The 12,695-nt window shown below is 39.7% G+C and overlaps 2 protein-coding genes across 3 annotated transcripts in view; one reads left to right on the forward strand and one right to left on the reverse strand.

Annotated features, from left to right (window-relative positions):
- The window catches only part of hid1a (HID1 domain containing a), a 46,682-nt gene extending 45,542 nt beyond the window's left edge, over positions 1-1,140 (reverse strand). The window contains exon 1 of one of the 2 annotated variants that reach the window (XM_067424539.1): positions 969-1,140. In XM_067424539.1, the coding sequence (XP_067280640.1) occupies positions 969-1,034 (66 nt within the window). In that variant the 5' untranslated portion in view covers positions 1,035-1,140. The remainder of the gene's footprint in view (positions 1-968) is intronic. The other variant, XM_067424545.1, reaches the window with a different exon arrangement.
- A 2,851-nt stretch (positions 1,141-3,991) lies between these two features.
- LOC137055441 (uncharacterized protein LOC796453 homolog) lies at positions 3,992-8,915 on the forward strand. The gene is made up of 3 exons (XM_067429211.1): positions 3,992-4,507; positions 5,303-5,414; positions 7,963-8,915. Exons 1-3 carry the CDS (start codon positions 4,491-4,493, stop codon positions 8,200-8,202), a joined length of 369 nt encoding a protein of 122 aa, XP_067285312.1. The 5' UTR covers positions 3,992-4,490; the 3' UTR covers positions 8,203-8,915.
- The last annotated feature ends 3,780 nt before the right edge of the window (positions 8,916-12,695 follow it).

A 12,695-nucleotide genomic window follows, 5' to 3' on the forward strand; every position in this document is an offset into this window, starting at 1 on the left:
GGTGCTCAAACTTCATTGGCCGATGGCGGCCATGTTTTTTGAGATACGCCAATATCCTCAGGGAAATACATGCTACCTTGGGCCAAGACACTGCATACCAATTTTCAGATAAATCGGAGTAGCAGTCGCATGGTTATAGCTATTTGCAGGTTTTTTTCACATTATAGCGCCACCAAGTGGCCAATCGTCGCGATTTTTTTATCGTGACCTCAAATTGAGCCTATACACATGTGTACCAAGTTTGGTGAAGATATCTCATTTAATTATTGAGTTATAGTCTTTTTAGTAAAATAGGCTCCGCCCTGAGCGTCCATTTTGAATCCCCTTATCTTCCGTGAATCGAAATTTCAACTTTTTTTCTATGAATATTGATATTCAGACTACAGAAAACATTTTGGCACTGGTTTGGTTCTGATCGGTCGAAAAACCAGGGACTAGTTCGCAAAAGTAGTTTTTCGACAAAATTCAAAATGGCGGAAAATTTTTCCAGACGGAAATAAAATCGGAGATATACGTTTTGTTCGCCATGGTCTCAGCTTTCCAATGATATAAGGCACTTGAGTGTGGACTAAACGGTTTAGGAGTTATGAGCCATTTTGCGCTTTTGATTGCTGTAGCGCCCCCTATTGGCCAATCGGGGTCATAATTTGATAAGCTCTCCTCGATTTTTGGGCTACCATGTGGCAAAGTGTCAAGTCTCTAGCCCTTACGGTTTGGTCTGCACGATGCGTTTTAGGGGAGAATAATAATAATAATAAAAACCCTAACAATTACAATAGTGTTTCAGCACTTCGTGCTTGAACCCCTAATAATAATAAAAATCAGCACAAATACAATAGGTGTTCAGCACTTCGTGCTTGAACCCCTAATAATAATAGTCTGAGGTCTGGCGGTCGGCGAGCGCAGCTCCATCTGGAAACAAACACACGCTCCTAATAACCTTCTCGGATAACTGCAGCGACACAAACCTGTGTTTTTGTGGTCAGCTGTATCACCGCCTTCCTGAAATTTAGCTTCGAGTCCGTATTTCCCATTTTCTCCTGATATGTTGGTTTAATGATGAGGCGCAGCTCTAATCCCCGTCACCTCCTCCTCTCCAGTGTGTGTGTGTGTGTGTGTGTGTGTGTGTCATCTGCGGAGGCGGCGGTGCTGCGCTAAACACACACACACTTCCGGCACCCGAGCGTTTTATATTCCTACTATGGGCTAGGCTTGGCTCATGAATATTAAATAGATGACTGGAAGCCGGTAGGCGAAACTTTAAAGGGCATATTGCAGGTTAGAGACCCCTTTGAGTCAATGTATCTAGACACATAATGTGTAGGAACTAGATTGTATATATATATATATATATATATATATATATATATATATATATATATATATATATATATATATATATATATATATATATATATATATATATATATATATACGCTACTAAAGTTTTTAGAGCCTTATACATATGAATAATAATAATAAAAAACATTAAGAAAACGAGAGTATTGTTTCAGGAGGAAGTTGTATTAGCTAATACTGGAATAGTTTGTACTTGTGATATTCCCTGGAAGAAAGTTTGGACATTGCCTCAAAAATACCTGATAACCAACAAAATCAGAGAAATTACCTTTAAGTTAAATCGTAAGATAAGATTTACCCAGAGAAGTGTTCTCTCAGAAGACTTTAGGAGGATATTAATACCTTCTGTTCTTTCTGTTTAGAGAAACCTGAATCTACTTTTACAGACATTTTGGTGTGAATTGTGATTTTATCAAATGTTATGTGAATCCTAATTTTGAATTTACATAGGCCTATATATATATATATATATATAAAATTGGTTTTCATTAAGGTGAAATGAAAAATTAGCTATTTTTATATAAACCTTATTTTTCTGTAAGCCAAATACCATATTCATAAATGTAACTTTTTAAGCATTTAAACTTGAGATGAATGTATTTTGAAACCATTGAGTTCTCTAAACACTTTAGAGAAAAGACTGAAATGGAAATTATTGTTACTGTTTTTTTATGCATTTAATAAAAATAATATGACGTTACATGGCAAGCCCAGAGCCATATGGAGGATGAAAACTGCAAAAACAATAAATAAATAAATAATAAAAAACAACCAAATAAATCCAAATTCTACATAAATAAATAAATGTGCAAATAAATACTTAAACTTATTCCAGAATGAACATTTAATATTAATAATTAAATGTGCAAGGAGATAAATAAGTAAATAGCTGTTGGTGGAGAAATGTTAAAATAAATACTGAAAGTTGACTTTTTTCATTTTCACCGTTTATTCATTGTTGAATGTAGCTCCGTATTTATATTTCCTTGGCGCAACATGCTAATAAGGAGGTGTCAATCAAACATCAGAAGGTGGTCTGTGTGCCCCATTGTGCACCTGCACCATGACACCATACATACATACTGTACATATCTATCTATAGTTGGCACCACTAATTAGGAAAAATAAATACGGAGCTACATTCAAAAATGAATAAACAGTTAAAAGTCAACTTTCAGTTTAACATTTCCTTTAAAAAAATTCCCCCAACATTAAAAGGCCACAGCCACCAGGGAATACCGTTTACATGAAGGGTGAACATGGTCTGCAACAATGCTTAGGTAGGTGGTGCGTGTCAAAGTAGCATCCACATGGATGGAGGACTCAAGGTTTCCCAGCAGAACATTGCCCAAAGCATCACACTGCCTCCGCTGGCTCGCCTTTTTCCCATAGTGCATCCTGGGGCCATGTGTTCCCCATAGTGATGCACACACACCCGGCCATCCACGTGATGTGAAAGAAAACGTGATTCAATAGACCAGGCCACCTTCTTCTATTGCTCCGTGGTCCAGTTCTGATGCTCACGTGGCACTGTTGGTGCTTTTGGCGGGGTCAGGGGTCAAGCATGGGTGCCCTGACTGGTCTGCGGCTATGCCGCCCCATACGCAACAAACTGAGATGCGTTCTCCACTGTTCCTTCCTTGGAGCACTTTTGATAGATACTGACCACTACAGACCGGGAACAGCCCACAAGAGCTGCAGTTTTGGAGATGCTCTGACCCAGTCGTCTAGCCGTCACAATTTGTCCCTTGTCAAACTCGCTCCAATCCTACTCTTGCCCATTTTTCCTGCTTCTAACACATCAACTTTGAGAACAAAATGTTCACTTCACCTGTCAGTGGTCATAATGTTGTGCCTGATCACACACACACACACACACACACACACACACACATATATATATATATATATATATATATATATATATATATATATATATATATATATATATATATATATATATACATACATACATGTATGTATATGATCAGGCACAATTAGAGAGAGATGTTGTTTATTTATTTGCGTATTTGTTTATTTATTGTTTTTGCAGGTTTCATCCTCCATGGGAGTCATGGCTCTGGCCGACCGTTAGCGGCCACTAGTCAATGACTTCTGAATATATTACCGTTAGATAGGTTGTTACGTAACTAGACGCCCCAGAAAGGTTACCAAGCAACGTCAGTCGGCTCTAATTAATATTCATAAGCAAGGCCTCTGCCTAAACAGCCATAGTAGGATTCATAAATTCCAAACGCACAAGGCAGTTGCTAGCATAGATACGCATACATATGGTTGCTAGGAAAACACTGTTTGTTTAGCGTTACAATGAAAAACGGCGTCGGCAGTGATCACGTGCGTCATGGATTCGGTGTGCTCGATCGCAATATTTGAAAAACATCATAATATCAGTATAACTGTCTGCTCGACATGCTAAAATACAAATTTGTTTTAGTGAGGCGAGTGGAATAATTATTTCCTTAATGTTGAACATATATAAAAGCAAATACACTGTTACAACTCAAAACAGATTTTTTAACAACAAAAACTAAATCAGCCAGAGAGCGCTTGTGAACATCGGACGTGATGTCATCGCACGATCAGCCAATCCCGCTCCGCCCTCGTGCTATACAGGCTTGAGTGTCGCGCATGCGCAGTGGCATGTAAATAACAGCAGCCGCGGTGGTTTGTTTTGTGTCGCACAGGCTCATCAAACAGACAAATAGTCGGTTTATATTCACAGATAACCATATTACATCTGCTACGTGTATGAAAGTACGACTGCGAGAGGAATACAGCGGCAAAAGCAATAGAAAATACCGCGAGAGCTCACAGCTAGTGAAGTGTCAGTTAGCACACAGCTATGATAGAGACTAGCCGGATGAGTTCGAGTCTCACACATTTATGACGGCGGAGTTCATCAAATACGACCTTCACTTTGTTTTCTTACATGCCATTTACTGCTTTGTACTTCATCGAGCCGAAGATGTCGTGTATATGTGTGTGTTAAGCCGCTAGCAGAGGTGTGTGTGTGTGTTAGTGTTAAAGTGTAGCATGACACAGCAGGCTGTTGACCAGAGCTGAGCTCAAGACAACACGAGATAGATCATCTCCTCTCACAGCCACAGACAATGCTGACAGAAAACAGGTGAGGCCACAGATTATGCTTTATAATCATCATTAATTCATCTAAACAATACGACTTGTTTGGGGGGTTTATTAATCATACATCTTGATTCACAGATGAGCTGTGCTAGATCCTAGCATACATATCAGAATACAAAGAAACGTAATATGCTTTGAAATATTATATCTGACCAGTGTTACTAAGTAATTAGTTACTGTAATTTAACTACTTTCCCCTCGAGAAAGTAAAGAAAGGGATTACTCCTATGGGTTTTTTTTTTAATTCTGATGTTATTGAACTAAATACTGTGTATAGTCTGTTGAACAATTATATATAATACAGTAGTGAAATTAACATCAATTTTAAGTCAAATGTTTTTATATATCCTTCTCACATTTATAATACTCTGGTCAGCTAATACAAATTAGAGTCATTTGTACAGTAATCTAATTACACTATTGAAGATGTAACTATTGGAAAATCTCCTTTAAAGTTGTCCAAATGAAGTCCTTAGGAATGCTTAATACTACTAATAATACATTTCTGATATATTTATGGTAGGACGTTTACAAAATATCTTCATGGAACATGATCTTAATATCTTAATGATTTTTGGCATAAAAGAGAAATGGATAATTTTGACCGACACAATGTATTGTTGGCTATTGCCACAAATATACCCGTGAGACTCATGACTGGTTTTGTGCTCCAGGGTCACAATTTATACATTACTAAGTGAAGTATAGCATGTATAATACTAGGGCACAACTCCGAATGTTATGTTGATAATCTGTAAGCTGTAATGATGTCCTAAAGGAAGCGTCAGCGCGGTGAAGGTGATGAAGAAGATGCTCAGATGCCTCAGGCCAAGAGACTGAGCTCGGCCCTCCAGAGCTCGGAGACGGGCAGAGAATCATGGGAGTCCGAGGTATGAAGGCCCACACACAAATATAATGATAAAACGGCACTGAAGAACCATATAGTTGGAATCAATACTTTTTCTAGCTGATGAACTATAAAAACATTGACAGCCAATCAGAAGAGCTTGAGCATTTAAAGAGATGGACGACAAAACTGACACACTTTAAATGAACAGAACAATATTGTGCTTTGTTGTGGAGGCTAATAGTTATCATTATCGTTATCATTATCATTATCCTTCATGGTGTGAACTGCAGGGAGTTTGTGAGTGGATGAAAAGCTAATAATGAATTAAATCCTTACATTTTAGGATGCATTATTAAATATTTACACCATGGTCCGTCTGAGTACTCGATTCTGATTGGCTGGAAGGTGCGAGTTAAAACCGTTTGATGCACGGCTAGTTCCCAGTCAGTTTAATCATCGTATTAATGTGCTGTTTTCATTGAAGACACACACACACACACACACACACACACACACACACACACACACACACACACACACACACACACACACACACACAGTCACACTAACACAGTCAGATACGCACAGACAACAAACACACACACAAAGTCACACTAACACAGTCAGATACACACACACACACACAGACACACAGACAGATACATTCACAGTCACACTAACAGTCAGACACACACAGATACACTCAGACACACACAGTCACACAGAGATACGCACAGTCACACTAACACAGTCAGATACGCACAGACAATACACACACACTCACACAGAGATACACTCAGACACACACACAGTCACACTAACACAGTCAGATACGCACAGATACACTCAGACACACACACAGTCACACTAACACAGTCAGATAGGCACAGACAACACACACACACACACAGATACACACAGACACACTCACAGTCACACTTACACAGTCAGATACGCACAGACAACACGCACACACACAGATACACTCAGACACACACACAGTTACACTTACACAGTCAGATACGCACAGACAACACACACGCACACACACACAGATACATTTAGACACGCACACAGATACACTCAGACACACACACAGTCAGATATGCACAGACAACACACACACACACACAGATACACTCAGACACACACACAGTCACACTAACACAGTCAGATACGCACAGACAACACACACGCACACACACACAGATACATTTAGACACGCACACAGATACACTCAGACACACACACAGTCAGATATGCACAGACAACACACACACACACACAGATACACTCAGACACACACACAGTCACACTAACACAGTCAGATACGCACAGACAACACGCACAGGTCCACTGAGATACACTCAGACACACACACAGTCACACTAACACAGTCAGATACGCACAGACAACACACACGCACACACACACACAGATACATTTAGACACGCACACAGATACACTCAGACACACACACAGTCAGATATGCACAGACAACACACACACACACACAGTCACACAGAGATACGCACAGTCACACTAACACAGTCAGATACGCACAGACAATACACACACACTCACACAGAGATACACTCAGACACACACACAGTCACACTAACACAGTCAGATACGCACAGATACACTCAGACACACACACACACACACACACACACAGATACACTCAGACACACACACAGTCACACTTACACAGTCAGATACGCACAGACAACACACACACACACAGATACACTCAGACACACACACAGTCACACTTACACAGTCAGATACGCACAGACAACACACACACACACAGATACACTCAGACACACACACAGTCACACTTACACAGTCAGATACGCACAGACAACACACACGCACACACACAGATACACTCAGACACACACACAGTCACACTAACACAGTCAGATACGCACAGACCACACACGCACACACAGATACACTCAGACACACACACAGTCATTCTCACAATCAGACAGACTGACAGATACACTTAGTCACACTAATACACACATAGAGACGCACACACAAACATACACACTCTCTCTCACACACACACAGAGAGACAGACACACACACACACGTTATCTTTGTGTCCCTGCGACGTCTGCAGCCGGCCGTATTGTTATCAGACTGAAACACCGATGTCACCCAGATGTAGATATTATTGTTTTTCTCAACATGAACACGTGAAACAACATAAACACAATAAGCATATGCCGACTCTAGTGTATATGTACTTTCTGCGCGAAAGTACTTACTGAGCTGTAAAAGCCAAACTCTGGTCGGGCCAATCACATCGTGTATAGAGTCGGTGGACGGGGCTTAATATAATGACGGCTGAGTTGCGCTTGCGTGCTTCTAGTAAACTCAGAAGCTGGAGAACGGCGGTCCGAAGCTTTGTTTTGAAATCAGCCCATCACTATATAAGTCGTTATTTAGGTTGTTTTTTTAAAGACAGAGTCTTTACAGAATTTTCATATTTAGGTGAACTAACCCTTTAACAAATCTGAGTTTCCTGGTTCTCCGAGGTGATGTTGCTAACCTGCTCTGGTGGTTTTCCACAGTCCTCCAGCAGCGAGAGCAGCTGGATCAGCAGTCCGGATCACGGCGCCGGCAGCAGCACCGGCAGCCATTGTGGAGCAGACCATATCGGGCCCCAAAGCGGCCCCGGCCCCCGCAGTCCCCACAGTGCCTCCAAGCAGGCGGGCCCCATGGACCTGCTGTCCTACCAGCACATCAACCGTGTCCTGAGGGAAGCCCATTTCCACAGCTTACAGAGCCGAACTCAGTCCAAGCACAGATGACTTTCAGGGACCGACAAACCCCAGTAGCGACAGGGTAAAACGTCTTCATCTCCATCCTCATTCAAACCTACTCCTACTTTCTAGATCTCTCTCTCTTCTCTCCCCCTCTTTCCCAGAGCCCATGTTATGTTGATATGTCACAGGATGGAAAACATGCCCTGGTACTGTAAGCTCTTTGACTAACTAGAGCACAAAAGTGTTCATTGTAAGCAATAACGGCTTGACTATGATGCAAACTTTTGTGACTTTCACACTGTGTAATTTTCTTCTGAGTACAGCTGTATTGAGAATAAAGGAACATTTTAGTGGGGATTTGCACTTGGGGATTTCTGTTGATCAAATATTGATGTGGACCACATGTGGGAGGCATGTAAGCGTGCCAGGATATTCTGTTGATTAGTTTGCAGTGCTGTAACGAATGCATAAAGAAGCCGGTCGACACGCTCAAAGGCTGTGCAGATCTGGGAGATGTCCTGCTAATCTCGACACCCTTCTGCAGGATCTCTCGCCTCCCAACCATCGCTAAAGCTGGTTGCTCATCCAGGCGTCAGGCCTTCGAGACCCTGCCGAGGCTTTCTTGCGTGCGGTTCGAACTCAGATTGCGTTTTAAAGATTGTTGTTTATTTTACTATACCTTTTTGTATTGAAAGATGTACATTTACATTTTACATTCAGATCATCTACATTTCTAAATAAAGATGGATGTTCTTAAGCAAACCCGTGTTGAACTTGTGTGACTAACTCCTGAGGAATTGCTTATTTTTGCCATTAACGAACGTCCTGAACTGAGATTGAAGGATTTCTGGGAATAAATGAGTCCTTAACCTGGTAAAGTTTGCATTTTAGCGCTTCCATCGTCCTGAAGTCAATGGGTTTTTGGTTAAAGGTCTGAAATAAAGTGGTGAACACAAGCTCAAGATATTGTCACATTTGCTTACACTTTAAGGTGACAGGTACACAAAACTACATGTACTTACTATAGTAATAACTAAATTATGCATAATTGCAAGTAAATAACCCTAAACCAAGCCGTAACCATATCTCTATAGAGAATACATGCAGTTAATATTGCTCCGTACTTATTTGAGTAAATACAATGTCCTTCCTATATTGTTTTGGTCCCCCTTTTGCTGCCAAAACTAGATGCTTTCACGGCCTCATTCAGGCTCAACTTTCAACTTTTTTTTTTAAATAAAGACTGAAAGAGAAGAGTGGCCTGAAAGTTAATGGTGATGACATGGAAATCATCTGATCAGGTGGAAGTTTGTTTATAGCCCAACTTTAGCTTTTTACTTCTGGTGATGCTTTTAGGCTTCATAAAACATAATTTGCGTTAATTTGTGAAGATCGTCTTGATGCAGAATGTCTAATTGTTAACTTTTGTTGGTCACAGAGCTTATTTTCTGCAATAATAATCATAATCCATTGGGAAAATGTAGAGGGAATGTGATGTGATCTTAAAGGTTGACCAACAAAAATACGTCATCTAAGCAGGATTCGATTTCGCTCAACAGTTAAAGTTCACTACCTTAAATCATTGAGAATTACTTATCCAGGAAATGAATGCTGTGATTATTATTTCCATAATTTTTTTTGATCAATATCATGTATAGTCAATGCAAGAGTCCAGCCATGTGTAAAGTCTCCCCCAGCACATCCCAAAGACTTTCAGTGAATTTAGGGACTGGACTCACCGGCGCCAATTCATGTGTGAAAATGATTCTTTATTCTTTCACAATTTGAGCTGATGAATCTTGACATTGCCTTCCTGGAATATGGCCATGATGTGTCTTCCTACATGGTTGTGACGAAAAGCCACACACTCCACCAATTAGGGTTAGAAGAACTGTTGCCAAACATATAACATGCTAGAAATAATCACTGTAATAATGATCCAATCATTTAAATCCAAACAGCCGAGTAGTGTGTTTGCGTATTATACAATAAACTCTAAATATATGACATTAGAATCTATGACATTGTAATTTTTCTGTTATGATTGTCATTTCCTATTAAAAGGCTTTACAGTATCTTTGTATTTCTGATTTTCAAATAGTACTTTTCTATGGATCAAATGTTTATTTATGGAAAGAATTTGTGCGGTCCGCTCATTTATGCATGGCTGCATTCAATAGACGACAGAGGCACGGGGGGAAATCTGCCTTTTTCTGGATGTGCAGTGAATTATAGCTCAGCGCCAGAGCAGGCATTAATGAGAGATGACCTGTGCTTCAAGGAGTTGTGGGAAAAGGTCACTTTAATTAGAGCACTACATGTCCTTGTCTTGTCACATTGCACTGCATAACAGATTACATATATTAATTTGCCTCTGGTAAGCACGGCTCCCCGTCTCTGCGTCCTCATTACAGCTCCTGCTGAAAACACAGGCCTTCCTTCCTTCCCTGCAAGCGCGTGATAGATGTGTCCAAAATGACTCCGGGCCAGTTTATCTTCAGAAGAACGCACTAGATTTGTACATTTTCTGACAAAAAATGTAGTTTCTTAATAGCGAAATGAGTCAATCTAAGGTCATTTACACCTGGTTTTGGTCAATCAGATCACAAGTGGCCGACGCTAATACAGGTGTACCTGGGGTCTAGAACATTTTCAGCTTGTCCACTTTACACCAATTCCAGAGGTAGTGGAAAACACATTTGAGTGGATTGCTCAAACACTAAAAGTCTATTCACCTAACATTATGGGAGGCGCATAGCCAGATAGGATTTAAATTTTGTCGGCTGAGTTGGTAGATGAAATGGGTTGAAGATGAAAAATGACCCAAGCACAAATGTTCTTCCTCCATTCTTAATTTATAACACACAGTGTTTGCTGGTGTTGTGTTTGAGAGAGCTGGAAAAAAAAAAAAAAACCATACATAGACCCCTCCCTCAAAGAAATCAGGACAAAAGTTGCTGAAAGTGGACAAAAGAGACAGATTAAAGCACCAGGTGTAAACAGGAATGTGTCTCCCTCGCCTACTTGTGATCCGGTTGACCAAAACGCATCTTAATACATGGGTGTGAACAGGACCTCAAATTAGAAAATTACTAGAAATTACTCGGGTTTCTCCTTCAGTGCAAGTCTATGGGAGGTTTTAAATTATTGAGCATTTGCAAGTGTGAATATTCAAACCACATAAATAATCTCAAGTCATATTGTTTATAATATGTTCTATATCACCCAGATTCATCTCATCTATCTTATCTTATAAACTCTTGACTTTTGATTTCACATCAAGGGCCATGTTGTCCTCAAACTAAATATGCCCTTCCTTACTCTCCTACAAAGGGCTGAATAAAGATTTCAGAGCAAGCAATTACATCTCTTCCATAACCGTAATGGACCTTATTCACAGAAAATTATCGTTTGACAATGACATTTGTATAATTGGCTGGAAATCTTTTAAAGATTGACACATTAAAGAAGAACACGAAAAAGACTATAGTAGTGAGTTAATGAATCCATCTTTCAGTAGTTTAACAATGTGCACAGCTAAGCTGTTTTAGGGTTACAATAAGTACTGAGTACTATTAATTAACTGCTTATAAAGTTGGTTTGGTTAGTTACTTGTTATAATTACTGTTTTTATTACTATAAACGTGCAGAGGGGAGGGGGCTTCAAAATGAATAAAAAATGCCCCTATCTGACAAATAGCAATGATAATATCGGGGTCAATAAAATAAAATGCATTTGAGTAACAATTAACATTACACTGTGTACAAAATCAGTCACGCATTGCTCAAAAGTCCTGGTTATGTTTACGTTTCTGTCAGCCTGAGCCGTTGCCATAACGCGTTGCTATGGGTAACGTTAGCTCTCGAGCCATATGGTTCTTTCAACCAGTCGACGGAAGGAAAAAAATAAACCTTTACATTTTTTTTATCAATATTTAAAGTGTTCTGATTTAATTTAAAACGATATTATTTATTAGTTCACGTTTGTAATGTATAATACACCAGCCAGTCGTGATCTGGCAAAAGTTCAAATTTCATTGGAATATGAGGTGCATGGAGCGATATTTTTCCCTTCATTATATGAAAGCACTACAAAGGTAAGTAGTGTTCAATCCACTTGTATAAATTAATATACCGTTTAATATTTAATGAAACTATGATAGTTAATGAAGCCCAAGTGCCACCTATAGGCCTATTATGTGAAGTGTATGCGAGCGAAATGGTGACGTGTAAAGACTTCATATACCATTTTTGATAGCTATTATGAAAGTAGTCTCATATGCTCATCAAGCCATAATTGTAAAATATAATCTATTTTTGTGCATCATTGCCGCAGTCTTTAGTGCCACATGAAGTGTGTGTGTGTGTGTGTTCATACACACACACACACACACACACACACACACACACACACACACACACACACACACACACACACACACACACCAACGAATGTCTGGTGCTATCTTTGGGAACTCGCCATAAGCGGAATGGTTTTTATACTTTACAAACTGTTCTTTTCTGTTTATATTTTTACA

The sequence above is a fragment of the Pseudorasbora parva genome, chromosome 2 (assembly GCF_024679245.1).
Source record: "Pseudorasbora parva isolate DD20220531a chromosome 2, ASM2467924v1, whole genome shotgun sequence".
NCBI classification, from domain to species: domain Eukaryota; kingdom Metazoa; phylum Chordata; class Actinopteri; order Cypriniformes; family Gobionidae; genus Pseudorasbora; species Pseudorasbora parva.

Bases quoted from the DNA above. Each gene is read 5' to 3' on its own strand.
- LOC137055441 (XM_067429211.1), top strand. The intron at 5,415-7,962 runs GTATGAAGGCCC...GGTTTTCCACAG, and splicing joins GAGAATCATGGGAGTCCGAG to TCCTCCAGCAGCGAGAGCAG.